At 55.2% G+C, this 26565-nt stretch overlaps 2 protein-coding genes across 9 annotated transcripts; both read right to left on the bottom strand.

Moving 5' to 3' along the window:
* Positions 1-757: 757 nt before the first annotated feature.
* On the bottom strand, positions 758-20652 carry LOC128134467 (histidine--tRNA ligase, cytoplasmic). Of its 5 annotated transcripts, XM_052772170.1 has the most exons (16): positions 20530-20652; positions 19505-19594; positions 17489-17608; positions 17202-17297; positions 16512-16637; positions 14289-14396; positions 12646-12744; positions 9901-9994; positions 9618-9745; positions 9276-9518; positions 7852-7968; positions 6950-7096; positions 3422-3539; positions 2840-3301; positions 1720-2118; positions 758-1438 (listed from the first exon to the last, which is right to left on the bottom strand). In XM_052772170.1, exons 1-16 carry the CDS (start codon positions 20608-20610, stop codon positions 1422-1424), a joined length of 2445 nt encoding a protein of 814 aa, XP_052628130.1. In that variant the 5' UTR covers positions 20611-20652; the 3' UTR covers positions 758-1421. The 5 variants fall into 5 exon arrangements, with proteins under 5 accessions (XP_052628130.1, XP_052628129.1, XP_052628131.1 ...); XM_052772169.1 differs by having other exon boundaries at positions 758-2118; XM_052772172.1 differs by lacking the exons at positions 758-1438; positions 1720-2118; positions 2840-3301; positions 3422-3539 and adding an exon at positions 5376-5886.
* Positions 20653-20812: 160 nt separating this feature from the next.
* On the bottom strand, positions 20813-26563 carry LOC128134468 (histidine--tRNA ligase, cytoplasmic-like). Of its 4 annotated transcripts, XM_052772174.1 has the most exons (12): positions 26305-26556; positions 26086-26205; positions 25591-25686; positions 24715-24840; positions 24470-24577; positions 24195-24293; positions 23770-23863; positions 23487-23614; positions 23145-23387; positions 22206-22322; positions 21773-21919; positions 20813-21523 (listed from the first exon to the last, which is right to left on the bottom strand). In XM_052772174.1, the coding sequence occupies exons 1-12, from the start codon at positions 26512-26514 to the stop codon at positions 21467-21469; spliced, it is 1545 nt and encodes a 514-aa protein (XP_052628134.1). In that variant the 5' UTR covers positions 26515-26556; the 3' UTR covers positions 20813-21466. The 4 variants fall into 4 exon arrangements, with proteins under 4 accessions (XP_052628134.1, XP_052628136.1, XP_052628135.1 ...); XM_052772176.1 differs by lacking the exon at positions 22206-22322 and having other exon boundaries at positions 26305-26563; XM_052772175.1 differs by lacking the exon at positions 25591-25686.
* Between the last annotated feature and the right edge of the window lie 2 nt (positions 26564-26565).

The raw sequence follows: 26565 nt of genomic DNA, 5'->3' as shown, positions 1-26565 counted from the left end.
TCTGGGAGGCCTTTGGGGCACTACAAAAGGCACTGGTTCATCAGTGTTGAGCGCAGAACAGCCACTGGAAGACACCTGAAGGCACTTCAGAGTTGCCTCCTGCTGCACTGCAAGGCACCTGGGCAGCTTAGAAAGGGAGATGGAGTCCCCTTAAGTGCACCAGAAGTCACTCAGGACCATAGTGAGCACAGAAAGGCCCTTGGAGGCCACCACAGACTAACAGGAAGGCACCTGGGCCCTTTCCACAGGAGAAGGGACTAGTAGAGCTCTGTACTCAGAGGCACTCAGGTATGCCCTGAAATGCACGTGGAAGCCCCCGGTGTTCATCAGAAACCACTTTTAGACTGCTGGGGATGCTGAAAGGCACTTGGAGGCCCCGGAAAAGAGCATAAAGGTGCTACAATGTCCCAGATGCGCACCCAAAGGCAGTCAAAGACCACAGGGGCCTCATCAAGAGGTGCTCAAAGGAGGCTGGGGCATACTGAAAGGCAGTCAGAAAGACCCCGGTGAGAAGCTGGGGACACAAAGCTCTCAGTGCCAGGGACTGCTGCTTCCCACAGGAGCAAACGCTGCTTTCAGGGGGCCCAGCAGGCTGTGGCTCCAGAGCCCGGGGGCTACAGGATAGATCCAAATCACACCCCATCCCTTCTGCCACTGGAGAAGACAGGCTTCCTGCTGTGAGGGGAGAGCACCAAGATGGCACTGGATAGGCAGGGAACTGAGGATGCAGGAGCAAAAGATGACATGACACAGCCAGTGCTTTCCAGGCTACTTTAATACCATTTGAACAACATTGTGGCCAGACCTCCTGGTCCCAAGGAATCATTCATAGACAGCCGGTAACCCCACGGCTGCTTCCCCGCAACACAAACAGCCCTGCACCTCCCAGAACCTGCAGACACTTCCCTCATTAAAAAGCAGCTCCACATGCCCATGGAACATCCCCCGTTCACCAGGACGGCCAGCATGTGTGGCCTTGTCCTCACCTGAGGCTGTTCTTCAGGAACCAGGCATGCCAACAGAGGAGAGACGGTCCTCCAGTGAGCCCTGGCAGCCCCCAGTGTCCCCTCCGCCTCCCCAGCCGACACTGGCAGTCTCTCCAAGCAGCTGCTGCTTCTCCCAAAACCTGCACCGACCCCCTCCACTGCAGCAGAGCAACACAAACCAACTTAAAAGAAGCCAAACTGGGCATGTAAACCTACATCCCAAAAAACCAGAACCGTCCCCAAGGGCCGGCCGGGGACAGGGGAGCTGTCATGGACCAGGCCAGCAGCCCTATCCTCCACAGCCAGCTCTCAAAACAAACCCAAACAAACTCGAACAGGAACAGGTCCCCAGCAAGGCTCGCACGCCGCTCCTGCGGCCAGCGGCACCGAGGCTGGCGGCTCAGGTTCAACTCATGGTTTGGGCAGAACGGCTGCCTACGTCAGCTGGCATCCTGCAGTGGGGAGGAAAGCGTGAGGCTCTGTGCAGTGCTGTGGGGAGCAGCACCCCAAAAAGCCCTCCCCTTGTGTCCTCTGCTTCCAACCAGGAATCCCACCCAGAGCTCAGAGCCACCGGGGTCACATCTGGCGGGGTTGGCAGTGACAGTGTTTCAGCCCTGCCTGCCAGGCTGGGTCCCCCCATGCACCAGAAACACTACAGCTCCACACTCCCAGGAAATGCTCCAAGACTTTGGGAAAGGCAGGGGGTTGGCACCGACGCTGTGCAAGGACTCACCTAGCATCCGGAGAACCTGCAGCGCCAGTGCAATCTTCGCCTCCTCATGCCCGCTCCTGCCTGTCCCATCCTGCCGGACCCATGCGAACCCACTGAAGGGCACAGGGCACCCTGGGATTACCACCCAGCACCAGAACCACAGCCACCCGTTGGCGTTTGCCTGGACACACTTGGTGAGGAACAGGGGGGTCCCCAGGTACTGCCTCTGGCACAGGGTGTTCAGGCAGTCCAGCACATTGTGCAGCACTGGAGACTGGGGCACCTGCTTGGGGACCCCCAGGCACTTGCTCCCTTGTACCCGGCTGGACGATGGCTTCTTCTCACACGACTGCAGTTTCTGCTTCATATCGGGGTTCAGCCAGTCCACCCGCATCTCCAGCCCACCGAGCCTCACGTTCCCTAAGAGAGACCAGCGGCAGCTGGCGGGAGATGATCACACACCAGCCCTCCAGTATCACCCCATCCCACCCCATCCTATCCCCCAGCGTCTGGCGCAGTGACCCCCACAGGTGGTTTGGCACTGACCCACAGTGCATGAACTGCACAGGATCCTTTCCCCTGCCTCCACAACCCCTCAACGCAGCCACAGGGCAGTTGCTTCTCCATCTCCTTTTGCTAACGAGGCGGGCTCAGGGCTGCAAAGCTCAGGGGATTTTAGGGACAGGTGCAAAGACATCAAAGCCAAATGCTTCTCAGCTGGGGCAGAAATAAGTACAAATCAGGACTTTGGAGGTTCCAGTTGGATGTCTGGGATACATGTCCCATCAGAGGGCAATGCAATCACTGGACGGGGCACTGAGGGGTAGAGCGTCTCCATCAGGAGGGTTTAACAACTTGGTCAAAGCTCTGAATGCCCTGGATGCTCCTGCTCTGAGCAGGCAGCTACCTGAAGACCTCAGCAGCCCCTTTACTCCACCACCACTAGGTCAGCACAAGGACTGCTCGGGATTAACCCCACTGAGGACAGCTGGCCTCCCATGGGACACAGGGAGAGAACAAGGGATGTCTCAAGGCTGAAGTCACCTCACAGCTGAGTCTCGAGGTGGGATCAGTCCTTCCTTAGGGACACCAGGAAGACAAGCCCAAGCAGCATCCCACAGCACCCTGGCCTCCCACTTACCTTCCATCAGGGTTTTCTTGGCCATGGCAGCAGCCTGGTGCGACGTGTATTTCAGCACAGCGAGCTGGGCCCGTTTCCGGCAGGGGCTGGTGTACAGGGTGACACTGAGGACCCCCTCCGTGACTCGCCGCAGCACAGCCTCCAGCTCTCGCCGGCTCACCGAGGTGGCCAAGCCATCTATGCTCAGCTCACACTTCTCCGTGCTCTTGCACACCACAATGGCGTAGCCCTCCCGTACCTCAAAGTTGTTGAAGGCAGCGATGGCCTCCTTGGCACTGTGCCGGTTGCTGTACTTGGCGTAGGCAAAGCCCCGGTTGAGCCCGCTGAATGTCATCATGAGGCGAAACTCGTAGAGCTTTCCCACTCTCTGGAAGAGCGGGATCAACGTGTTCTCGTACATATCCTGCGGCAGCTTCCCGATGAACACCTCTGTGCCAGCCGGTGGGGGGTCGCCCACCCAGCCTGCAGGCACACAGCAACATGGTGCACATGGGTGAGACCCATCTCGCCTCCATGCCCACCAAGCACCCTATGTGCCAAGCTCCCAGGGCACCATGGCACTGAGATGGTCTTCTCGCATACCTGGGGGGGGGCCACCATATCGCCTCTGCCCGTTGATCTGCACCAGGTCGATGCCGTTTTCTTTTGCCCAGGCAAGCAGGGCCACCTTATTGGTCTGGTTGATACTGTTGGTCCATGTCTGAGGAGGGAGATGACGTTGGTGCTTGTCCAGGCAAAGAGTTTCCAACCTCCCAGCTGGAGGCATCCCAACCCCAGGAAGCAACCGCAAGGCCTAATACCAGCCAGCACGTGGACGAGCAAATGCTGAAACTCTCTGCCCTCAGTAAACCTGAGGAGCCTCTCAACACTGCACATCCAAAGGACTACCCGGCTCTCTGTCCAAGCCTGCTCCACATGACTAAGTCCAGCAACTTCGGTAGAGCACAAGGACACCAACAGTTCCCCCATGGATGCCTGCAAGGGCTTTGAAAGCCAAGACACAGGCAGCAGCTGGCTGGCACTGCAAGAGGAGGCTGGAGCACAGCACCAAGGTGACCCATCACATCGTGAGATCCCAGGCAGGCTGGAACCCCAAGACAGCCAACTGTCTTCTACCACCGTCTCCTCAGGCTTCCGAGGACATCAAAGAGGATCTGGAAATGCCATCCATGTGGCAATATCATCAGGTTTTAGCTCATTAAGTACTGCGAAGTCTCATTAGGGCCTCTGAAACCGTACACTGAGTGGGACTAACCCCAGCTCAGGCTAAAATGCAGTTTGGCTGCACCTTCGCCTCATGCACCTCCAGGTGCATCACCAGGCGGTGCCACCTTTCTGTCTCCAAGGGGTTTCATCTTCCCTGAAGACCAGGAAACACCTTTGGATGAAGGCGGGGACCCGTACAGGGGAAATCTCTGCTGAGAGGGCACAGGAAGACCAGCCACGCACACCACAAACCCTCCTGCCACGGCTCTGCAGCTCCCAGGGCTGGGTCCCAGCACAGGGCACCTCCTTGCCCGCCCCGCTCCGGGGAGGTGCTCGGGGAGGGGGGGGGCTCTTGGGAGAGGCGGGACCCGGCTCTTCCCAGCGGAGCCCAGCTAAGCCCGCAGCCCCCACCGATTTGGTGCTAAGTGGGCTCGTCGTCACCCCCACGGTCTCCACGGGGGCCGCCAGCCCCGGCTCACCGCGGGGGGGGGGGGGGGGGGGGGGGAAGGCGTGGGACTGGGGCGGCTCCGCTCTGGGGCTGGGACCGGGCTCGGAACCGGCACCGCCCGCCGGGGCAACGCACCGCGACGGGTCTCGGGGGCTCCGGCCCCGGCGGCTCCCCGAGAGACCCCCCCCCCGGGTCCCCCCCGCCCCGGGAAGGGACGCACCGAGGCGAGCCGTGCTCCGCACCGGGGCTTCCCCCCCGCGCCCCCGGCAGCACCGTGCCCCCCCCCCGACGGCACCCACCTCCGCCTCCATCGCCGCTCCTCCCGCACCTCCTCGCCGCCCGGGCCGAGCTCTGGAAGGTTCCAGCGCCGCCGCTCCGCCCATCGCGTCGCGGCCGCTCCGCCCCGGGCGGGGCGGGGGGCGACCGGCCGGCAGCGCCCGCCCCGCCACCGGGGAGCAGCGATTCCCTCCCCGTCCCGCCCCGGCGCTCCGCCGTCGCGGCATTTCCACGCCAGGAAGGCGCGGGGCGTGGATTTAAAAAACTACCTGGTTTGGGGCACCAAGCTGGGCGAGACGCGTGGGTCAGCGGCGAGGGGATGGAGGGCACCCCAAGTCACCCGCAGGAGATCAGCGGGGACCCTTTTCACCCGTGACTGGGGCACGGGGAGCCCACGCAGGGCTGCTGGGGCAGCTCCGGCCTGGCTGGCGGGGGGCTTTGCTCTGCACATGGCGCAGGGGGTGGCAGCAGCGGTCGGATGTGGAGGCAAGGAGGGGGCAGCACAGCTGAAGAAACGTCCGTGACCTTTAAAAACCAGCTCTCACTCAGCGAGGCAGGTGAGCAAATCCCTGCCCCGAGCAGAAAGTAGGGACAGGAGTCACAGAGTGGGAGAGACAGATTTATTATGTTTCTGGGAGCAGCGCCTTTACATTTTGCTTGGGATAAGGTCACCTCCCTGCAGCCAGAGCAGAGAGATGGGGCGGGATGTTTATTCAAAGCGACGGGAACAAGAAGCTGTAGCCAAGACCCCAGGGTCTGCTGACAGCACGGGGCTCCACATGTCACTGCAGCAACAGCAGACGGGAGGCCGGCGTTTGCCAGAGCCACTTGCAAAACATCTTTGCAGCGACATACTCGAGGGCCAGGGCATGTTGTAGGAGTCAGCGCAGTCTCCCTGCTCTCGCCAGGAAAGGGAGGGCACAAAACAAGAATAAATACAGCTTTCAAAGACTCCCCCCAACTCCGCACCCACAGCCATGTGGCCTGGCAAAGGCATTTACAGGAGGAAATCTGTCAGCCAGAATCCAACAAACAAGTAGACGTGTCCGGGAGGGGGTTAAGGCCGGCTCGTTCGCATCCTGATCTCCTCAACCAGGCTCTCCCTGCGAACGTTGACCTACACAGGGGGAGCACAAAGTTGCTTCAATACAACACAAGCAGCTTGACATATTGTGACCCTCTCTGGTCCCAGAGGGATGGCCTGCACTGCCATTCGTGGCCCTGTGTCTCAAGAGATCACACCACGGTGCTGTCACCAGTCCCTCCATGGGGATTGAGTGGGCTGCAACACATGCAGAGCTGAACCTGTGAGAGCAAGCACCTGCCTGCAAGCCTGCCAAGCCCTCTCCTAGCCAACTATCATGAGAGCAATGCTCTTCCCACTCTTTCCTACCAGTTCCAAAGCCAAGACCAGTGCATAGATCAGCACTGGTCCCCCTCATTCCAAGAGGGCACCTGCAGGACCTTCAGCAATGGTCCTGTGCCCTGGATGGAAAGCGCAAGCAGCCATACAGCCCACTGAATCACCCCTCCATGTTCCAAGCTCCTGAACTGAGGAATAGCTGGGAGTTCAAGGAGGCCACATGATGGGAAACTATCCAGAGCTGGAGACAACAGTACTCCACAGCTCCAGGAAACAGCATGGGATGAGGAACCAGAACGTGAGGTGCCCCTGGAGAGACCACTGCTTGAAAAGATCTAATGAGGAAGCCAATGTATAAAATCCTGATAACCTGTTATAGGGGTGTTGGTGGCAAAGTGACACCAGGGCACGTGCTCCACAGCAAGTCAAGAGGGGCTGAGGAAAGTCACTGCACCCAGTCTCCAAAAGTGCACCTGCAAGGCCACCACCATCAGTCCACAGGCCTCACCTCGAGTCTGCCAGCCCTGGCTTGTGCTCCTCTGCCTACTGCGTGTGGAGAGCCTTCCCCTCACCACACCTTCTGCGTAAGCAGCTTTGTTAAGCCTTGGAGGCTTTTCACCTCAGGTGGAAGTGCCTTACTCCTCTGATCACCCCTTTGGGCACTACACTCTATGTGGGCCAGCGAAGCCACCTTGCTGCGTACAACCCGACAGCACCACTGCAGAGCAGGGTACAGACAGGTCTGGAGGGCTGGCCTGAGCTGAGATGAAGGGTCAAGTAGCCAATGCCTCTCACGCCAAGCTACCATGGGCCTCACCTCCTCCCTGGTGGCCACGACTCGCAGCTTGACAACTCCATCCTTGAGCTCCTGCTCACCCACAATGGCAACAAGAGGGATGCCCGTGTCCTCGCAGTACTGCAGCTGATTCAGCAGCTTGGGGTTCTTCTTGTACAGCACTTCTGCCTGGAAGAGAACCAGAGCACACCACCACGATCAGCACAGGCCTATTTCTCTGCACCCCCTCAACCAGGCATTACTGGGCTAGACTGCTAATTGCCATCTGGTAAGCATGGGAGTGTGTGGTGGGGAAGATGGTCTACTGGAGAAGGCTGGGCATTACAGCTAAGGAGTAATGCAACAGAGCTCACAGGTACTCACGAGACACTGCTTATCCTGGGAGAGCACCAGGTCATTAGCTCTAGTCTGTGTCAGACCAGGGCCGACACCTGTGGCGTCCCTAGAGGGTCAGAAGCCCGGCAGAGCACCCAGGCAATCTCATTCTCCTCCACTCAGCCATCAAGGGAGTCTACCCACAGCAGGCAGGGAACAGGGCCCTGCCACACAGCTTGCCTTTGGCCTGCTGAAAACAGCCCAGGCTGCTCCCTGGCCCCACTCTCCCCTCCTTGCAAGGCTCCGCAGTTCTTTGCGGCATTGGAAGCGGCATGGTATCCCAGCTGCCATGCAGCAGGGGCTGGAGTGTTGCCTGCTCTGAGAATCTGTCCTGAGATAAACACAGAGAAGCCCCTGCAGTGTTACAGGGCTAACCAGGTCATGCTGCCCAGCCCTTCCTGGAGAACACCTGAGGCAGACTTCATTCAGGAAGGTAGTCTACTGCCCACCTTCTCCCTATCACTCCTTCCAAAGCAAAGCCAGATCTGGTCCATTCCTGGCACAGAGTGGACCAGGCAGCTCCTGACTTTGCCATCACCTGGTCATACCTTGATTCCAGCATTCCACAGCTCAGAGATGAGCTTCAGCCGCTCTTCAAGGAGCTTCTTTTGGGCAGAGGCTACCAGCACCTGCGTCTCTGTTGTCCTGATCTTTTCCTCAGAGGCCTACAGAGGGGACAAAACTCAAATGCCATGGACATAGATATCTGAGACCCTATAAGCAGGATGGGTCACCACCCCAGGCCCATCTATTCAGCAGTGAAGAGGATCAGGCTCGGTGGGATGAACAGCATAAACTCAGGAGAGTCAGGGAGGTCCCACAGACCCCATCCTGGAGCAGTATCTCATCTTCTGCAGTTGTTCCATGATGGGGGCTTAACACAGCCTCTCTCCTGCGCTGCAGGTGCGCACAGACTGGAGGATGTGCTGAGAATGAGCAATTTCCCTGCCAGCTTCTGCCTAGAGACTGTTCCTCCACACCCAAGGGCCTCCTAGAGATCTGCTCCAAGCAGCTCAGGAGCAGCAAGCCCGGCAGAAGCTGGACAGAGGCAGCTGCTTGCTCTACAGCTGAGCTGGTAACTATGGGTTAGATTAACAGCAGCAAGCTGAGATGCTCCAGTGCTGTCAGGAGACACCTGCTCCTGTGGCAGATGCTGGATACTCAAAGTGGCATTTTCCTGCTGCTGCTTTTGCTGAGGGGAGAAGCCTTTAAAAGGTCACCTGCAGAGGAACAAATCTGGCCAGGACTGGACATGGTGGGGGAAGAATTCAATTTCCACTTAGAAATCCCGGCTGTGTCTGGCTGCCAAGAGAGAACTCCCCACAACAGGCCTCTGGGGCAGGGAAATGTGTGGCAGTGTTTTCGGAGCCTACAAAGACCTATTTAACACCCGCTGATTGGGATGGAGGACAATACATTGGTACAGCAACTCTAAGGAGAGGGGGAATGGGAAAAAGGTATCTGGGAAACCCCCAGAGGCACTGCACTTCCTGCCCTGGGATATCTGACCGTTATCTGGTCTCTGTAGTGCCTTGGGCAGGATGAGTAGACGTCCAAGGCTGTTGTCTCCCTGCCAGCCTTGCAGAGTAGTGCCACCTTGCCAAGGAGGACGTGGAGTTACACTGATGCCTAATGCAGTGGGGAACACTAAGGCACCTAACCTGCGTACCCGGTACTACTGAGGATTAAAGTGCCCCCTCCAGCTGCAGCTGAACAAGCCATGTCTGAGGGCCACTGGAAGAGGGGTCTTGTCTCCAGTGGGAGCCCCAAAGATCATCCCCAAGACAGAGAAAATTGGAGATTATGTCCTGGTTCTGACTCCTGCTGCAGAGCACAGCAGAGGCCTGGCTGACTTCTCCATCAGACTGCAGCAAGGAAGACTCACTTCAGCATCTGCTGGACTGGGGGTATGTGGGGAAGATGTAAATCCTTACTATTTCTCCATGCTTAGTTGAGCACCAAAGGCACTTACCTCCACTCTCTGCTCTAGGATGGAGAAGATCCGCTCGATCCCAATGCTGACTCCCACGCAGGGCACCTTCCGTCCCTTGGGATCAAACATCCCCACCAGCCCGTCATAGCGACCGCCTCCAGCCACGCTCCCAACGCTGACTGGCTCCTCCACATGGTCATTCTCCGGCTGCAGCAGGACAGCCTCAAAGATCACCCCCGTGTAGTAGTCCAGACCCCGTGCCAGGCTCAGGTCGAAAGAGATCTGTAGGACACAAGGGAAGGCCCGTCACTGGGTGCACTTGGCGGCCCAGGCTGCCCGGGAACAAGGGCAGCACCTGCTCCTGCCTCTGCACCTCCTCACCTTCCCCGTGATGCCAAACAGGGTCAGGTACTCAAACAGCAGCTTCATGTCCCCCAGCCCCTCCTTGGCCAGCTTGTTCTGGGACAGCTTTGGGTCCTGGAGAAGCTGTTCGATCAGGTCCAGGCCACCTGTGGGAACGAGCCATTCCTCACATCTGCCAGTGCAGCAGCACCAGAAACAATGGGCCTGGCCAGCCGTGTATGTGCCCTGCACCCCTCCGTCGCTGGCCCTCCCTGCCTGGCCTGGAAGAACAAGAACAAGGGCTCGACCCCACAGTGCTCACCGTGAAGCTGGACATATTCCCCGATGTGATCCGCAGCCTCGGGAGAGAGCCCCTTCTCTCCTACCATCTCGCTCCTCACTTCTTCCCATGGCATCTGCAAGGCGAGAGAAGAACATCAGCCACTGCTCCAGGGATGTGGTCTCTCCTGCAGAAGGTCGCTGGTGGTCCTGCCCAATACAAATGAACAGACATATCTGCCCTCAACATATCTTTACACTGCACAACCCCGTCAGTGTCAGCGTGGTTAAGAGGTGCATGAGAGAAGCAGCAGATCAGATGCTCTCAAGAGCATGGTCATACAGTCTTAACTCCATTTCTTGTACCTCTGCACAGTCTGTTTGTATCCCAACCAGCAAAGCTGCCCCCAGACTTGAAGCCCCAGGACAATTACTTTGGTTTTGATTTCTGGCCAGAATCAAACATTGGTACTGTAAAAGCACCGAGTCTGAGAGATGTCTTGCTGCTCTGGTGTCCCTGGTTAGGTACTTAGTCATAAACACCAGTCAAGAAAGCATTGCTGGTCATGCCTACCACCCAGAAAGGTGTGAAGAGATGGCTGGGTCATGCAAAAACCCAATGTAAGCAGAATACGCTGCAGTTTCCCACTGACCGAGGTGTCAAAGAGAACCAGAGTCTTGATCATGTCCAGCTGCACTGAGATAAATCACAGCATTTCAGTACAAAACCAAGGAAATTATCCCATTCTAAAAAAGCCCTATCCTCCCTTCCTATTGCTTTTCCATGCATACACAGCCCCAAAACCTACACTTTGGTCATGCCTTTGCGATAGATCTCACTGCTAACAGGACTTTAAGTGAGCCTTCCTCTAGTTGACTTCATTCGACCATCAGACAAGGCCTCCAAAGGAAAACATGGCTCATCCTTGAACAAAGCAACGTGAACACACGAGACAAGATACAAGGCTGCTTTGTTTAACTGGGTTTCACAGGAAGATTAGGAGCACTCCTTTAAGCAGTCAGCCCACAATGTCCCCCACATGACTCTGAGCACACACAGAAATTCACCTCCAAATTCTACTTCAGATCCCGAGGCCAAAAAACCAAGTTTTTAGATTGCACTTTATTTTAAGGTTCCTCTTCCTTCACTATTAGTGGTGGACTGTATACACATTTATAGACTGATCTCCAGCATCTTTATATCTGACTAGGGCCTACAGTCAAGACAATCAGCTGCAAATAAAAAGTTGTACCTACACTGGCACCTTTCCCTCCTCCCAAAGGGCCACATAAAGGCCTGAATCCCTTAGAGACCTTCACAACAGCCAGCACTCCTGAGGCAGTTTGCTGAGCACAAACCTATGGGTACCTCCTGCCTTGTGTCTTACAGGAGCAGCTGCACATACAGGGGGTTGTTCTGTGTCACACCAAGCCTGAGTAAGCCATACAAACAGTGATGTCTACATACGGGATGTTCTATAAAAGTACCTGTGCTACATGCCCAAATCAGCAGAGGTGTGATGAAGTGACCAGGAGACATGGGATGGGCTACCACCATCTCACAGCACTGGGAAGAGAGATTACAGCACTGAGCAGCATGTTGTTCCTGTGACTGTGTCCTTCCTGCGAGAATGCTGCACAGTCTAGCCCAAGGAGCCCTGTTCCTAGCAAAACACGCTCGCACTGATGGACAGCCACAGATGAGTGTGAAGACATGCTGTGGGGGCACACAGTGCAGCACAACACCAAACAGACCAGCCTTCCCCTGCCTAGGAGGCAGGAGTGTGCTGCTGGGTTATTTTTCAGGTCTGCGTTTCTGATCTCTTACTCCTTCTCACTCCAAATCCTTTTCTCTACTTCCAGGTAAAATATAGAAACCTCATCCATACATGTCCACCTCACTTCTCTTTGCTGTCTCCCTGCTGCTGCTCACCACTTCCTGAGGGTGCCACAAACAGCCAGAGGCACACACTGTCCAGTGGTGCCCTAATCACGCTGAAACAGTCTGGCCAGCAACACACGCATGCTGCAGACTCCACGTCCTCAGCAGGGATGCTAGATATCGCATCGCCAATCAAGAATAGCACCAGCTTGCAGGACAGTATTTATGAATAGGGTCCTAGACAACACAACAACTCTGGCAGCCTACTCACCTGTAGACTTCCATTTCACTCAGCCCTGTCATCTGCAAGCTAACTGCCTTACAGACTATGATCACAGACTATCACTTATGATTGCACTTCTCTACTCCTGCATTACCACAGAGATTTACCGTTTATGTCATGCTCGCCTTGCAACTGAGGTCTGAAATTTTCATAAAGGTTGGACCAGATGATCTTTTGAGATCCCTTCCAGTCTGGGCTGTTCTATGATTCCAGGACACACGTGTGATTCCTCACACCACCCAACAGAACCTGATGCATTTGAAAAGGCTTTTCAATGCCCTGACCCATTCTGGGGGCAGGTTTTCATGATCCTGGTTCATAAGTAGCAGCACCTTAGGAAGGTTAAGCTTTGGGATGTTGAATCTCCCATGTGAATAGCATTTTTCCCTCCCTCCTTTCTGTTTGTCAGGACCTCGTGGGATACTGGAGAAGCATAGGATCCATTTTTCCTATGCGACTGCTGTGCCCTGTATGCCTCCCCTCCAGAGAAAGGGGGGAACAACTCAATGTTTATCAGCATTTTCCAGCCAGTTCTCATGGACCATGGTAAGAGCAGCCCAGAGGGACAGAGACTCACAGAAACTCCAGCAGCAGCAGTTGCAGCCCAGGGCTCCAGCCCATACCTTATCCAGTTTGTCAACACTGGAGCAGATCGTTCGGAACTTGCTGTCTGGGACACCGCAAACTGCGAACATCCCATCAAGGATGCGCCGATCGTTGACCTGGGGGAGAGGGAGCAAGTCATTAACTATGAACTCAAACAGATGCTTCAGCTGTGTCCAGTTTGTCTCCTCTCTAGTTTTAAGCATGGAAGAGAAAGTTGCAGATGTCTGCCAAGATTTTTTGTTGTTTGCAGTTTCTGTCTCTTTCCCATTCCTAGGGAGCTAAGCTGCCTCTCTGCCCACAGCAGGCCAACTAGCACAACTGACTCCTACCAAGCTTGGGTAGAGCTATCATGTTCTCCTTCTACAGCAACAGACACCTCCACTCAACAGAGAAGAAAACCCAATGGGCCCTATGAGTCCTCTCACGTGGACGCATAAAAACAGCTCAGAAACAGACCATGGACTAAGGAGATGAATTCACTGCGTTACCCTGATCTCTCAGCATAAGAACAAAGGGACATCTGATTATGTTAAAACCTCACTAAGGAATTTTTTTTTTTTTGATAGTATAGTGAATTCCATAGTTTAATTATGCTCTGTAATAGTAGGTAATTGAGGCCAAAGGCTCAGCTGGACTCAACATTTCCATGGGTAGTGAGAACATCTACAATTAAATTAGATAGAAACAAAGACTGCTCAGGAGTTTGTAATCCTCCAGCATCAACATGAACCAGACAGTAGCTCATGGAAGACAAGAATAACTGCAGGCAGGTTATTCTGCTGTCCCCCATTGCAGGGGTGCCTTCTCATCTTCAAAGGCATCCGCTTTCACCACTGCCCAAACACACAGTAGTTGGACAGGCAGTTCCTGTGCACAGCTCTTCAGCTCATCTCAGACAGGTTCAAGGGCAGGTAACTGCTCCCCTACCCAATGGGGGCTGCACATAGGAGTGCAACACCCAGCCCACACTGCTCACCTCCTCTGCAGAGCCCAGCAATGACCCAGATCTGGGTCCCTTTCAGAAATCCCACTACCCTCCTGCACATCAGGCACTCCTACCCATGGCTCTCCTACTGCTGTACAGCCTTCCCCATCCTGCCTGACCTGCACACCTAGCACCATTTGCTACCACACCAAGATAACAGAGGTCTTTTGAAGCAAATAGCAAGCTCAACCTACAGTAGGGCATGACTCTTTTTCTCAAAAGAAAGGCCTCAGCCCCAGGAAGGACTTGGTGGGAAGGCAGGAGTCTGCAAACAACACAGTGCACACATTGAGCAGATGTCCCTACTAAGGGGGCATCGGGAGCTGGGACAAGGGCAGGGATCCTGGGCCAGAGCCTGTGTTTTTACTGCAGGCAGTGAATGACAGTCACCTGGTTAGTTGACTGCTGGACGTTTTGCAGAGGACTGTAGTTAGTGCTAGAGAGAACTCTGCTAACTGCAGCCTCAGGAAACCTCCTTGTACTCCCAGCTAAAGGCAAGTCTGAGCTGAGGTCCAGCCTTTTAGCATATATACCGTGAGGAGGCAGAGAGGCAGGATGAACTTCTGGATCAGGCCTTGGCAGGTGTTAGAGTGGGAACAGGCGCTGCTGCGTAAAAACGCAGGAACAATGACCGCTGCTTCCCACCGTGGCACAGAGAAACCCACCCGGACTCACCTTAATGAGAAAGTCCCCGAGCTGCAGGTCACTCAGGATCTCGTGCACGATCTTCAGGCACTCAGCATCGGGAATCATTGGGTCAAACTGGCCAGCGATGTCAAAATCCTGGGGCACAGGAAAAGGCAGTGAGCAATTCAGCACCACTGGTATGGCTGCAGCAATACAGCTTCAACTCTGCTTTTAACAGCAGTTTGCTTACAAAAAGCAACAGAAATGGGATGTAAGGGAACACTAGCCCTCGCAATTAGGATCCAGAAGGGACAGGATGTGGGTTATGACCCTCTTTCATCAAAGGCAGCAGTGCTTTTGTGTCCACTGCATTGCAAAGTGTTTGTATACTGTGTTGTGGCCAGTACAGACAGTCTGCAATAAGCCATTCTGCTTCTCCCCGCTTTCTGCTTCTGGAGGTGCATGACCTGCTCCCTGCCTCTGACAGATCAGATTACTGTGTGATACACTTTGAAACAGAGATCCTTGAAAAACAACAAAAAGGAGACGACAGAGTGATCATCAGCTGTAAATAAATAGAACAAAGGAACCAGGAAGGGGAAGAAAAAACTACTTATTAGGTGGTATGACCTAAATGCCAGATGTTTCGCCTTGATTGTTAGGATGTTCTTTTTTTAATACATATGCCATTCAAGTTAATGATCAGGGAAGAAGACAAGAGAAGCGATCTCAACAGAGGCAAAAGCAAAGTTTCAGCTGCCAAGACAGAAAAAGAAATCAGAATGTCTGAGTGGTGTCCACCAGAGATTACCAGATGAACTAGCATGTAAAACTAAAGCCCAACAGCAAGGTGTTTTAATAGGCTGGTACACCATGACTGGAAAATAGCAAAGACAACATCAGCATTCAGAGAGAAATAAAACACAGAAGCAACAAGAGACCTCTTATTCGGCTCCCATTTATGAATCCCCAAATGCAAAGTCTACAATGAGATTTTCAGTACAAGAATAATTTTAATTACGTGGGTAAATTTCAACATGGCTTTACCAAACTTCCAAAATAAATGGGGGCAATGGAGGAGGAAAGAGATGAGATCACATCAGTTAATCCCTGATCAGCTGAGTGCAAGAAAGGCTGATGCAATCCCCGTGGAAGTTGGGCAAGGTCTGGTACAGTCAGAAAGCACCGCTACCACTGTATGTGGCACAGGTGAAATCTCACTGAAAAAAAACCCAACCAAGGGCTGGTGAATTATATTTAAGAAAAGATGCAGAAAAAGCCACCAGGCTGAGCAAAGCAGCAAAGCATCTCTAGGGAGAGAAGGTAATAGAGCTTGATTTACGTTGCCTAAGGAGAGGAAGATTTCTCTAAACATTTCCCAAATGTTTATCTGGGAAAGGGGAAGAGTCCATATGAAGGGATAACAGTTACCGTTTAAAGAGCTGCACTAGCACAAGGAGAAGTAAACTATCAGACACAAGGAAGTTTAGCCTGGATATTAGAAGACTATTTCTAGCTATTCTAGGAGTGAGATCTTGGAACAGTCTTTCAGACGAGACTGCAGGTAAAGACCCCAAGTTGTCTGGAAATGGGAATTCACCAAGCTGGAGCTGCAAGGTATCCACAGGGGTTGTATGATGAAATAGGAATATTCTCAAACAGGAATTTGTTTGCAATGAGGCCCTGGGGACTGTGTTAGTACAGCAGAACAAAGCCATTCCTCGGGGCTACCACACTCATCTGAGAAAGCCACAAAGGAAATTGCTTTCTTACCTGTTCTGTAATTTGGCCTCTGGGTTTTTTCCCTTCCTTTGAAATAAAGACTAACTAAGCACAGGGACAGAAGTAACATATGCTACAGCCGAGTCACTCACTCGCCTGGTTCATGTGTCCTGCTAACACACCCAGGAGTTCAACTGTTGCCAGATTTGGGATCAGAATGAAGTTCTTCCCCTCCACCAGGCTGGCAAGCACTGTGGGATGGAGCAAGAAGCTGTCCTCCTCCACAGTGCAAAGCAGGCCAGATAGCTGCGGCACCTGGGGGCTGTATTACAAAGTTCCCTGATACACCAGCACCCTGTGTCACAGCCATCATCCGCACTCTCAAGCTCTTTTTCACACCGATAAGAGCATGCTAAGGATAAGATTAGTGGATCCTCCTGAGCTTTCCACAGCCGCACAGGGTAACACAGCCTTTGGTCCTACATCCCCACAAGCGCTGTCCAGCCTACAGCGTCACTCAGCAGCATCCCTGTCAATAGCCAAACTCACACACTGGTAGAACTCCCTGTAGCGGCCCCTGGTCATGGCCGGGTTGTCCCGCCTGTAGACCTTAGCAATGTGGTAGCGCTTAATGTTGGTGATCTTGTTCATCGCCAAATAGCGAGCGAAGGGCACCTGAGACAGTAGGGTTAAGGATTCGAACAGGGAGGGATCACCCCACCCAGTTATCAGTCACAGGCAGTGCTGGGTCCTCACTATCTCCCCAACACCCAGCACGCTGTGGCACACACCCGTGGGGCAAAGCAACTGCTAAGAGATGGCTGGACTTGCTACAGCTCCCCAAGGTCTCCACAACTGTCCAAGACACAGCCTACACATGCTGCCATTAAGTGTCCCTGCAGGCATCTTCCAGCAACACCTTAGGTTGGATCTCAGTCTCATACAGGCTGTGTACTGCAGCAGCCTAGTCTGGGTACCCTGCTGTAGGACAAACCCTACTCAATGCAGATCTTCCTTACCTCCACGTACAAGAGTTACTTTGCCGAACAGAAGCAACATACAGTAAAAAACTAAGCAAGGGTTCCGAACCACAGTGTCTGCTCACGCCCCCCCTGTCGGTACAGGATCAGAGCCAAAAGACTGTCTGCCCCCCTCCGCCCTTGCCCTCTGGACAGCACTGGCCCAAAAGGAGGGCTGCAAAGGTGACAAGACCCCGCAGCACTGGCTGTGGCAGGATACTGTCAGGTCGTAGCGCAGGGACAGCAGCTCTCCTCCTTGATCTTTCAGATCGTAGATAAGCTTTGAGTCTTCACCGTATTTCCCTGTCAGCGTCTCCTACAACAAAAGGACACACGAACAAACAGCATCTTCAGTGACAGGGGATCAGGCCTAGAGCACACTGAAAACAAGGAGATAAAGGGAGGACACCTAGGAGATGGAAGAAGAAAACTCAGCCCTCAACACATGGCACGCTTTCAACTGCAGGATCCTCATCAGCTCAGCCAACTTGCTGTGTCCTCACCCACCTTCAGCTCAAACACTGGAGTATCAATGACTTCTGCTCCGTGGCGCTTGAAGCAGGTGATGATCGCATTGAAGACTCTCTCACGAATGGCCATTTGCTTGGGGCTGTAGTCCCGTGTGCCCTGGGGTGAGATAAGGAAAAGAAGAGTAAAGGACACATTGGGTTAGAGGCATGCAGTGGAGACAGACATGGGAGGCAATGTGAAGAAGCTATCATAGTGCTAACAAAACCAGAGAGATCAGGTCCAGACACCACATATCGGGAGAGGTGGTAAAAAGCAGCACCAAAAACCACTCAAACACATCAGGACACAGCTCAGACCTGATCTGCTATGGTCTGCAGAGCTATATCTAAGTCAGGAGTTTCACAATGCAGGAAACACAGGAGCTAACACAGATCCAACAGTGAGAGAGTTCAGTGCTTTTAAGCATGACAGTGCAGCTGGGATCTGTCCACAGCTCTGATTCAGATACATTAGCCAGACCCCAGCACAAGAAGCCACTCTGAGAGGTGGAATCAGAGGACAAGCATGCTTTGAAGCTGTGGAACAACCAGCAGCTCTACAATTTCCAAACACACATACAGAGAAAACATCTTTGAAAAGTGCAATACCTGTGAAGTGCCCATCTACTGTTCACTGGGATGTGCTCCCTTTTAATTTCTTCGCTGTTAAGAGTCATTGAATTATTTCCATGACCACCTTTAGTCTCTCAGCAACACATAAATCACTGTTAATTAACTAGACCTCCCACTTTCATTTTCTATGGACTGGCAGTTAGGCAGGAGGAAGCAGAGAGAGCAGGCACTTTGTAACACCCCACCTGCAGGTCGCACAGCAAAAAGCAGCTTTCAGCAGTACACTGACGTGGCTCAGGCTGGAAATCCAAGCAGTGTTCCCCTGGCACTCAGAGAGCTGCAAAATCCTCTCTCCACATCTTTAAACAGTGAAATACCCTTCCACTTTCCAGGTCTCATAGCACAATTACATTTAACAAAACATACAATAAAGGAAATGGACAAGGGAGACAGTTTTGATACATTTCCTAAGTCGGTGGCATTAGCATAACCTGTTTGTGAGCAACATTCATAACTGTCTCCACGTCACAGCATGGAAGCACAGCTGGTCTCTGGTCAGCTGCTAGTGATGAAACATTCAGGTTACAAAAAACTTCAGCATAAATTGCATTATGGACACTATTCTCAGGGGCCTGGAGACTGCAAAGCTACCCCTGAAGGAAGGGTCCTTCTGCAGGAGGACACAGAAATGTCAGCAGCTGGCCAGACCTGCTCAGTAAACAGGACTACGCACCCCCACAGACTAAGACAAGATCAAAAGCCATGAGATCTTTCTTGCTCCCTACACTTCAACATGTGCTGAACATTCCTGGCAAACACTGACAGGCATCTGGGTTTCTTTGGCTGGCTTAAGCTTTGCAGTTCCCCCACAATGAGCCTCACACCAGCAGAGCTTCACTTCACAGCACTCCGTGCTCACCCAGCCTACCAGCAGCTTCATCCACTCTGTCCAGGTTAACAGAGAACAGGACCAGCTTGAGGATCCTTGATCCGTGAGAGCCAATGTCTGCAGGTACTAGTGGGGTCAGTGCTACAAGAGCTGAAGAGTCCCAACCCTAAACTCATCGGGGCAATGTAAGTCATGACCTTACTTCAAATAGCGCAATCCAAGCAGATATGAGACCTCTCACGCTGGGCAGCTACGATAAAGCTCGACCAAAAGGGAATTTAATTTCCTGACCACACCAGCTAGTGGTTGGCTTGTCACAGAAGCACCAGAAAGGCTTTAAGTTAGTAGGGTATTTGGGTCAGATGCTGTCAGGGATGTTTTCACCCCTCTCTCCCCTGCTGCTAAAAGTGAAAAGGGAAACAGAAATGAGAAAAAAGACAGGCAAGTCTGTCCTGAGATTTTGCACACACAGGTGTGTGGTGCTGTGCGTGCGCATGGGAGTAGGTTGTGCATACAGACAGGTGTGCAAGTGTGTGTGCCGGGGGTAGTTACCTTCGGGGTCTTGAGCACAAACTTGTGTTTCCCCTCATCTCCCCCCAGCTGTGCCTTCATCTCCAGCAGTTTCGCCACCTCCTTTGCAATCTGGTGAGGGAACAAGGAAGGAGCTGGGAATAAGCCTACCTGCCAGGCCCAGCCCACAGGCCTTCCCCAATACCTTCAGCCTCAGCATTCCCAGTACACCCAGATTCCCCAACCACAGTACATCCACTATTCCCAGTCTCACACAACAACCAGAGGAGCACTCCCTGCTCCTCTCCAGTACTCCCCACTTCTGCCACAAGCACCCCAATCTCAACACCCCCACCACCCCCACCATTCTCTGACTCCCACAGCCTCCATTACCCTCAACATCTGCCTCCCCAGTCCCCACACTGCCTGTCCTACCAGCCTTCGCACCACCCCCAGGCCCAGCACCACCAGCTCCTGCTATGTGCATCCCAGCATCAGCAGTCTCCAGCATCCTCCTCCCGATCCTAGCACCTCTAAGCATCCTTTTCTCCAATATAACACCAGTATCACCAGTTCCCACTCCCAGTCCCCCCTTCACCCTCCCTCCAGGCACCTCAGCCCCTCCACTCTCCAGCCCAGCCCAGTACTCCCACCCTCCCCAACACCTCTCTTCCCAGTGCCACCACCCCTAGCCCAGCAATACCTACACCAGTATTCCCAGTTCCCCCCAGCACCCTGCCCCTAAGCCCAGCAACCCCAATCACACCCTAGTCACCTCAGCAGCCCTCTCTCCAGCCCAGCACCGGTACCCCCAGGTCCCCCGAGCCCCTCTTCCCCATCCCAACACCCCCAGTACCCCAGTCCCCTCTCCTCAGGCCAGATCCCCTACCTCCCAGGCACACCAGTCTCCCAGCACCCGGCTCCCAGTCATACTGGTCCTCCCCCAGCCCCCCATTCCCAGCAATCCTCGAGCCCCTCTCCCCCCCCCCCCCCCCAACCCAGCCCAATACCCGAAGCCCCACCAACCCCTTCTCAGCCCCGCGGGCGGGCGCTGGGACCAGCCACACCTCGTCGGGATCGGCCTTATCCTGCTTGAGCCGCCGCACCGCCTCCGCCTGCGCCCGCACCGCCGCCTCCTCCGCCGCCATTACCGGCCCGCGCCTGCGCACTGCCGCCGCCCCGGGGACGCGCCTGCGCACTGCCGCCGCCCGCGGGTTGCCGTAGCAGCGGCTCCGCGCCTGCGCGCTGCCCCGTTCGCGCACCGCCGCCCCTCAGCCGGGCGCGGGGGCGACCGCGGGGAGAGGTGCCGGCGTCGCGGAGCTCCAATAAATGCCCGAGGGTGGGTGTCCCCGTTTCCTTTTGGTTTTTTAATACATGAAAATACACAGCTCCTTCACGCTCGCCCCAGCCGGAGCCGGCCCGCGCAGCTGCACCAGCCCCCCGTGGTGTCCCTCCCCGAGGGGAGGCCCACGCTCCCCTCAGGCCGCCTGGCTCCACACCCGCCCGCAGAGCCCGGCTGCAGGCTGCGGATGGCCCTTGTAGTCCTCAGAGGGGTGGGGGTGGCCTTCCACTGCCACCCTCTCTCTACATCCTGAGCCTGCAGACACCCCACGCACCACAGATTTCCCCCCCCCGACAAAGCTCAGCCTGATCCTGCTTGAGCTGCGCCATGTCCATCTTTGGCCCGTGCCACCACCACAACCACCTACAGTGGATGGAAATGGCTGTACAGTTACAGGTACTGCAATATTGGGAACCCACAAGCTTGACCTGTCTTTCAGAGCAGTTAACCAGAAGGTTAACCTGGTGACTGCACCATCCGTAACTTTTAAAACGCGCTTGCTCCTTTCCAAGCAGATACCCCACGTTGACACTGCCTTAGCCCAGGCAGATAAGCCTCAGGCCAGTAGATGGTGACCAGACTTCAGCAGGAAGTGAATGGCTAAGGGTGCTGGAGGGTTCCAGTTGTACAGCAGTTCAGTCAAGCACCTCTGGCCAGAAGTCCTAGGGCTCCAGCCGCCTTCTGATCTCATCAACAAGCTTTTCTCGTGGGATATCAACCTAAGAAGCAAACAGAAAGGAGGGAGGTAGCAGCACTGGAACTCTGAGCAGAGCACAGTTCAATCTGGCCCTAAGGACTTGCTGTGGATACCAACACAGTTTGTGACTGGTTTTCCGGAGCAGTCATTCGACAGATCTGTGCTACAGCTCCGCAAATGAACAACGTCACTGAAGGAAAACCCAGAGCCTTTCAGTAACATCTAGATTTTGGAAGCACTTTTGAAACCTGGTGTAAAAAGGCATTCTCACCTCCTCTCTTGTTGCGACATCTCGTAGCTTGACAACTCCATCTGTCAGCTCTTGCTCTCCTATAATGGCAGCAAAGGGGATCCCCGTGTCCTCACAATACTGCAGCTGCTTCAGCAGTTTAGGGTCCTTCTTGTACAGCATCTCTGCCTAGGAGGGAATGGAAAAGGTGAATCATTAATGCAGCATTTGCTCTGATGGATCTTGGAGCAAAACAGCCAGCACCAAAACCTCACAGAAAACTCTGCCTCATTATTCCTGCAGCAAGCGGTTGCCTTTAGTGCTCTCAGCTGTTCTCCTCTGCCTGCTAGATCTCAGATAGGCCCAGATCTTGAAGAGACACACAACTAATGGAGTTGGTCTTGCTGTGCTACAGCTCCCTGCAGACTCTCCCTCCCTCACCCATACCAGTGCTGAGCCCAAGTCCTTACTTTACCTTGATCCCTGCGTCCCACAGCTCAGAGATGAGTTTCAGTCTCGCAGCGAGTAAGTGTTTCTGAGGTGTAGCCACCAGCACTTGTGTCTCAGTTGTTCGAACCTTCTCCCCAGAAGCCTGCAGGGACAAGGCACTGGTGGGAGTGACTGGCTCTGAGGGAATCTGCAGCTCACAACAGAAGCTCATCTCACCTCATCTTCAGACCTTAACTTAGCTCCCCAAAACAAGTACACTTAAAAGCTAACCATCACCATTCAGTGAATGTTACTGAGCAAGGCTAACCTTCCAGAAGCAAAAAGAGTGCACAGATAAGACAACCTGGGCACATTTAATGAGTCCCCCAGAGAATCTGCATTGTGACACACTACTTAATGGTGTGCTGCTGTTCCCGTGGGACCTTGGCCTGCTTTCCTCCCTCCCTCCTGGATGGGACCTGGACAGCTTTCCAATGTCTCCTTTGATTCTTCAGGTACAAACACATTGCCTCAGCCTCACTTGCTATGAATCACAAGCTCAGAACTAAACACAGAATGATGAATTTCCTCAAAGCCTTTCTCAGGGTGCTCTTCACATTGTGAGTGCCACAGCTGTTACCGAACTCATCACTTCACAATCCCCAGGACAGAAAACTTCACAGGCAAGAAATGAGAACAAAGTGACTGGGGCACAAAGTTCAGAGCCAGGACCAGAGCTCAGGGCCTGTCTCCAATGCTTCCTTGGCGTCTGCTACAAAATGCTGCTCTCAGCTGCCCACACCTGCATCCTGATGGGCTGCAGAACAGGGCTGTCTTCTGTGCATGGACATTTAGGCAAGGGAGGAGCCACCCTCTCCCCCCAAATTCTTTCCCCTCGAACACTGTGGAGCTGTAGAGCTCTGTAATAAACCATAGCCAGCTTCCTAGAGCCCTCCCCCCCTGCACCACCACCTGCAGTACCTACCTTCACTCTCTGCTCTAGGATGGAGAAGATCCGCTCGATCCCAATGCTGACTCCCACGCAGGGCACCTTCCGTCCCTTGGGATCAAACATCCCCACCAGCTCATCATAGCGACCGCCTCCAGCCACGCTCCCAACGCTGACTGGCTCCTCCACATGGTCATTCTCCGGCTGCAGCAGGACAGCCTCAAAGATCACCCCCGTGTAGTAGTCCAGACCCCGTGCCAGGCTCAGGTCGAAAGAGATCTGTAGGACACAAGGGAAGGCCCGTCACTGGGTGCACTTGGCGGCCCAGGCTGCCCGGGAACAAGGGCAGCACCTGCTCCTGCCTCTGCACCTCCTCACCTTCCCTGTGATGCCAAACAGGGTCAGGTACTCAAACAGCAGCTTCATGTCCCCCAGCCCCTCCTTGGCCAGCTTGTTCTGGGACAGCTTTGGGTCCTGGAGAAGCTGTTCGATCAGGTCCAGGCCACCTGTGGGAACGAGCCATTCCTCACATCTGTCAGCGCAGCAGCACCAGCAACGATGGGCCTGGCCAGCCGTGTATGTGCCCTGCACCCCTCCGTCGCTGGCCCTCCCTGCCTGGCCTGGAAGAACAAGAACAAGGGCTCGACCCCACAGTGCTCACCGTGAAGCTGGACATATTCCCCGATGTGATCCGCAGCCTCGGGAGAGAGCCCCTTCTCTCCTACCATCTCGCTCCTCACTTCTTCCCATGGCATCTGCAAGGCGAGAGAAGAACATCCGTTGCTGCAGGACGTTCTCATCACCCACTGTCTCCACCAGCCCATGTATTTGCAACGCATGTGGGAAGACAGCAGTCAGCAATGTCACTAACGATCTGCGTCTCTCTCACAGGAACTGTTAACAGAAACCACTGGAAATGCCAGACTTTATTCTTAACCACACCCAAGAGCTTCCCAAATCCTTTACAAACACCAACGGCTTTGCTGCCATGAACCTCTTTGTGATGAGAGCAGCCATGACACTGCCCAGCCTGAGGCACCCGCTCCCTGAGACTTGAAGCAGTCTCCCCACCAGCACAATGCTTACCTTGTCCAGCTTGTCCACAGTAGAGCACGTAGTTATGAACTTGCTCTCTGGGATGCCGCATACAGCAAACACACCATTCAAAATCCGTCTGTCATTGACCTGGGGGTGGGAGAGGCATGCTTAGCTCAGGGGAGATCCCCCGCCACCATTTCTTCTTGCCCCAGAGGTGCGGGAAGCTGCAGCTGTTGGCGTTTCCTTGTGCCTTTTCACCAGCGCCTCAATCCCACGGGAAGGGAAGGCACAGAGGTATGAAAACCACACGGCTCTGATCTCACCTTAATGATAAAGTCCCCGAGCTGCAGGTCACTCAGGATCTCATGCACGATCTTCAGGCACTCGGCATCAGGAATCATCGGGTCGAACTGGCCAGCGATGTCAAAATCCTGGGGGCAGAAGCAGCAGCAGATACTCGTGGCACAGCTGAGGTGCTTCAGCTCTGCCAGACATGCCACACGGCCCCGCAGCAGCTGAAGGCAATCCAGCTGGTAAAACCCGCGGCAGCAGCCACCGCAACACTCACGCACTGGTAGAACTCCCTGTAGCGGCCCCTGGTCGTGGCCGGGTTGTCCCGCCTGTAGACCTTAGCAACGTGGTAGCGCTTCATGTTGGTGACCTTGTTCATCGCCAAATAGCGAGCGAAGGGCACCTGGGGGGCCGAGAAGTTAAGGACAGGAACATGGAGATCCCCTGAGCTGCAGAAAAGCGCCCCGGCCCCCCATTTGCTTTGCTAGCTGCTCCCTGATCTCTAGGGAGATCATCAGCCCAGGCTGACGAGGAGTACGATGAACCATGCTGAGCTCCTTCAACACCGGGACAACTCCATCTCCTTCTTCCGAACCACAGTACGTCAATACCTCACAAACACAGACGTTTGCTAGGTCATTTCACCCTCTTATGGTGCAGAGAGAATTCAACATATGGCACAGACATACGGACATTAAAGTGGAGAGGTTTTTGGTGAGACGTGGAGGCCTGGGATGGACGCCTGCTTTGTACCCGCAGCAAACATCACTGCTCTTTCAGAACAACTACCGAGGCACTGGAAAGGTGGGACGGGCAGGACAGGAAAGCATGGAGGTGGGGACTGTAACTGGGAGGAGGTGAAACCAGTACGGTGGAGCATACTGGTGCACGTTTACAGCCCATGGAAAAAAGAGCCACTTTGCTGCAGATCCTGGACTGGCTGTGGGGTGGTTTGAGGTGAGGTCATGCCAACAACAGCCAGACCAGCTGGGGCGTCCACCGCTGGGCGGGATGGGGGTTTCCCATCACCCCGCTGGGACCCACGGGCAGGGCAGGGCAAGGGCGACCCGACAAGGCGGAGGTGGCAGCGACCTCGGTGTGCCACCATCCCCTCCGTGCGTGCCGCAGGGTGGCAGGGGCGAGCGCAGGATACAGTCAGATCGTAGCGCAGGGCCAGCAGCTCCCCTCCCTGGTCCTGCAGCTCGTAGATGAGCTTCGTGTCCTCCCCGTACTTCCCCGTTAGTGTCTCCTGGGGAGAAGCGAGGGGGCTGGTGGGGCGGCTCTGGGGCACAGGGCCCCCCCCCCCAGGACAGGGGACAGAGCAGGAAGCCCAGACCCCCCCTCTGAGCCCCACAAGTCGAGCCGCGGGCGGGGGGAGTGGCATGACACACATCTCCCCTCCAGCCCCATCTGACCTGGGGCAGAAAGGGGGGCCCTGTCGTCCCCACCTCAACGGGGACCCAAGAGGGACGGTCACGGCTGCCCCCCCGCCATGCCCCACACGGAGCGGGGGATCCCCTCAGCCCCGGAGAAAGGGGGTGCTCCGCAGTCCCGCAGGAGGAAGGACTCCCGGGGAGCTGAAGGGGGGGTCCCACAGCATGGGCGGGGGTCACCCCCCCACCAAGGGGACCCCCCGGCGCCGCCTCACCCGCAGCTCCAGCACGGGGGTGTCGATGGCAGCCGCCCCGTGCCTCTTGAAACAGGTCACCACGGCGGCGAGGAGCCGGTCACGGAGCGCCACGTGGGCGGGGGGGTGGTCGCGGGTGCCCTGGCCCGGGACGGAGAGCGGCCGTTAGCGGCGAGGACCGGGGGAGGCGGGGGAACAACGCCCGGTAACCGCCGGCGCGGCCCCCGCTCCCCCCGTTACCTTGGGCGTCTTCAGAGCCGGGCTCCGCCCGCCGCCGGCTGAGCCCGCAGCCGCCCGCACCTGCCGGGCCAGGAGGCCGCGGTCACCGACCGGCCCCGGCGGCCGGGACCGGGAGAGGCGTACCCGGCCCCCAGAGGGGCGCGGCGGCCCGAGGCGGGGACCCGCGGGCAGCAGGCGCCCGGCGGCGGCGAGCGGACCCAGCCGCAGCATGGCCGGTCCCGGGGAACCCGGAAGCGGCCGAACTCCACGTGACCACCCGGC

The sequence above is a fragment of the Harpia harpyja genome, chromosome 20 (assembly GCF_026419915.1).
Source record: "Harpia harpyja isolate bHarHar1 chromosome 20, bHarHar1 primary haplotype, whole genome shotgun sequence".
Classification (NCBI taxonomy): domain Eukaryota; kingdom Metazoa; phylum Chordata; class Aves; order Accipitriformes; family Accipitridae; genus Harpia; species Harpia harpyja.
Note: the sequence above shows the minus strand (reverse complement) of the source record. Positions and strands in the feature narration are given on the sequence as shown.

What these genes read in the sequence shown, in the direction of transcription:
- LOC128134467 (XM_052772169.1), bottom strand. Translation starts at nt 20,610, where the DNA reads ATGGCGGCGGAGGAGGCGGCGGTGCGGGCGCAGGCGGAGGCGGTGCGG. An exon ending in ATAAGGCCGATCCCGACGAG is followed by an intron (nt 19,595 to 20,529) that starts GTGTGGCTGGTC and finishes TTCCCTCACCAG; the next exon opens with ATTGCAAAGGAGGTGGCGAA. An exon ending in GTGTTGACAAACTGGATAAG is followed by an intron (nt 9,995 to 12,645) that starts GTATGGGCTGGA and finishes CTCGCCTTGCAG; the next exon opens with ATGCCATGGGAAGAAGTGAG.
- LOC128134468 (XM_052772174.1), bottom strand. Translation starts at nt 26,514, where the DNA reads ATGCTGCGGCTGGGTCCGCTCGCCGCCGCCGGGCGCCTGCTGCCCGCG. An exon ending in CCCTGCGCTACGATCTGACT is followed by an intron (nt 24,841 to 25,590) that starts GTATCCTGCGCT and finishes TCGGCCCCCCAG; the next exon opens with GTGCCCTTCGCTCGCTATTT. An exon ending in TGTTTGGCATCACAGGGAAG is followed by an intron (nt 23,388 to 23,486) that starts GTGAGGAGGTGC and finishes TGTGTCCTACAG; the next exon opens with ATCTCTTTCGACCTGAGCCT.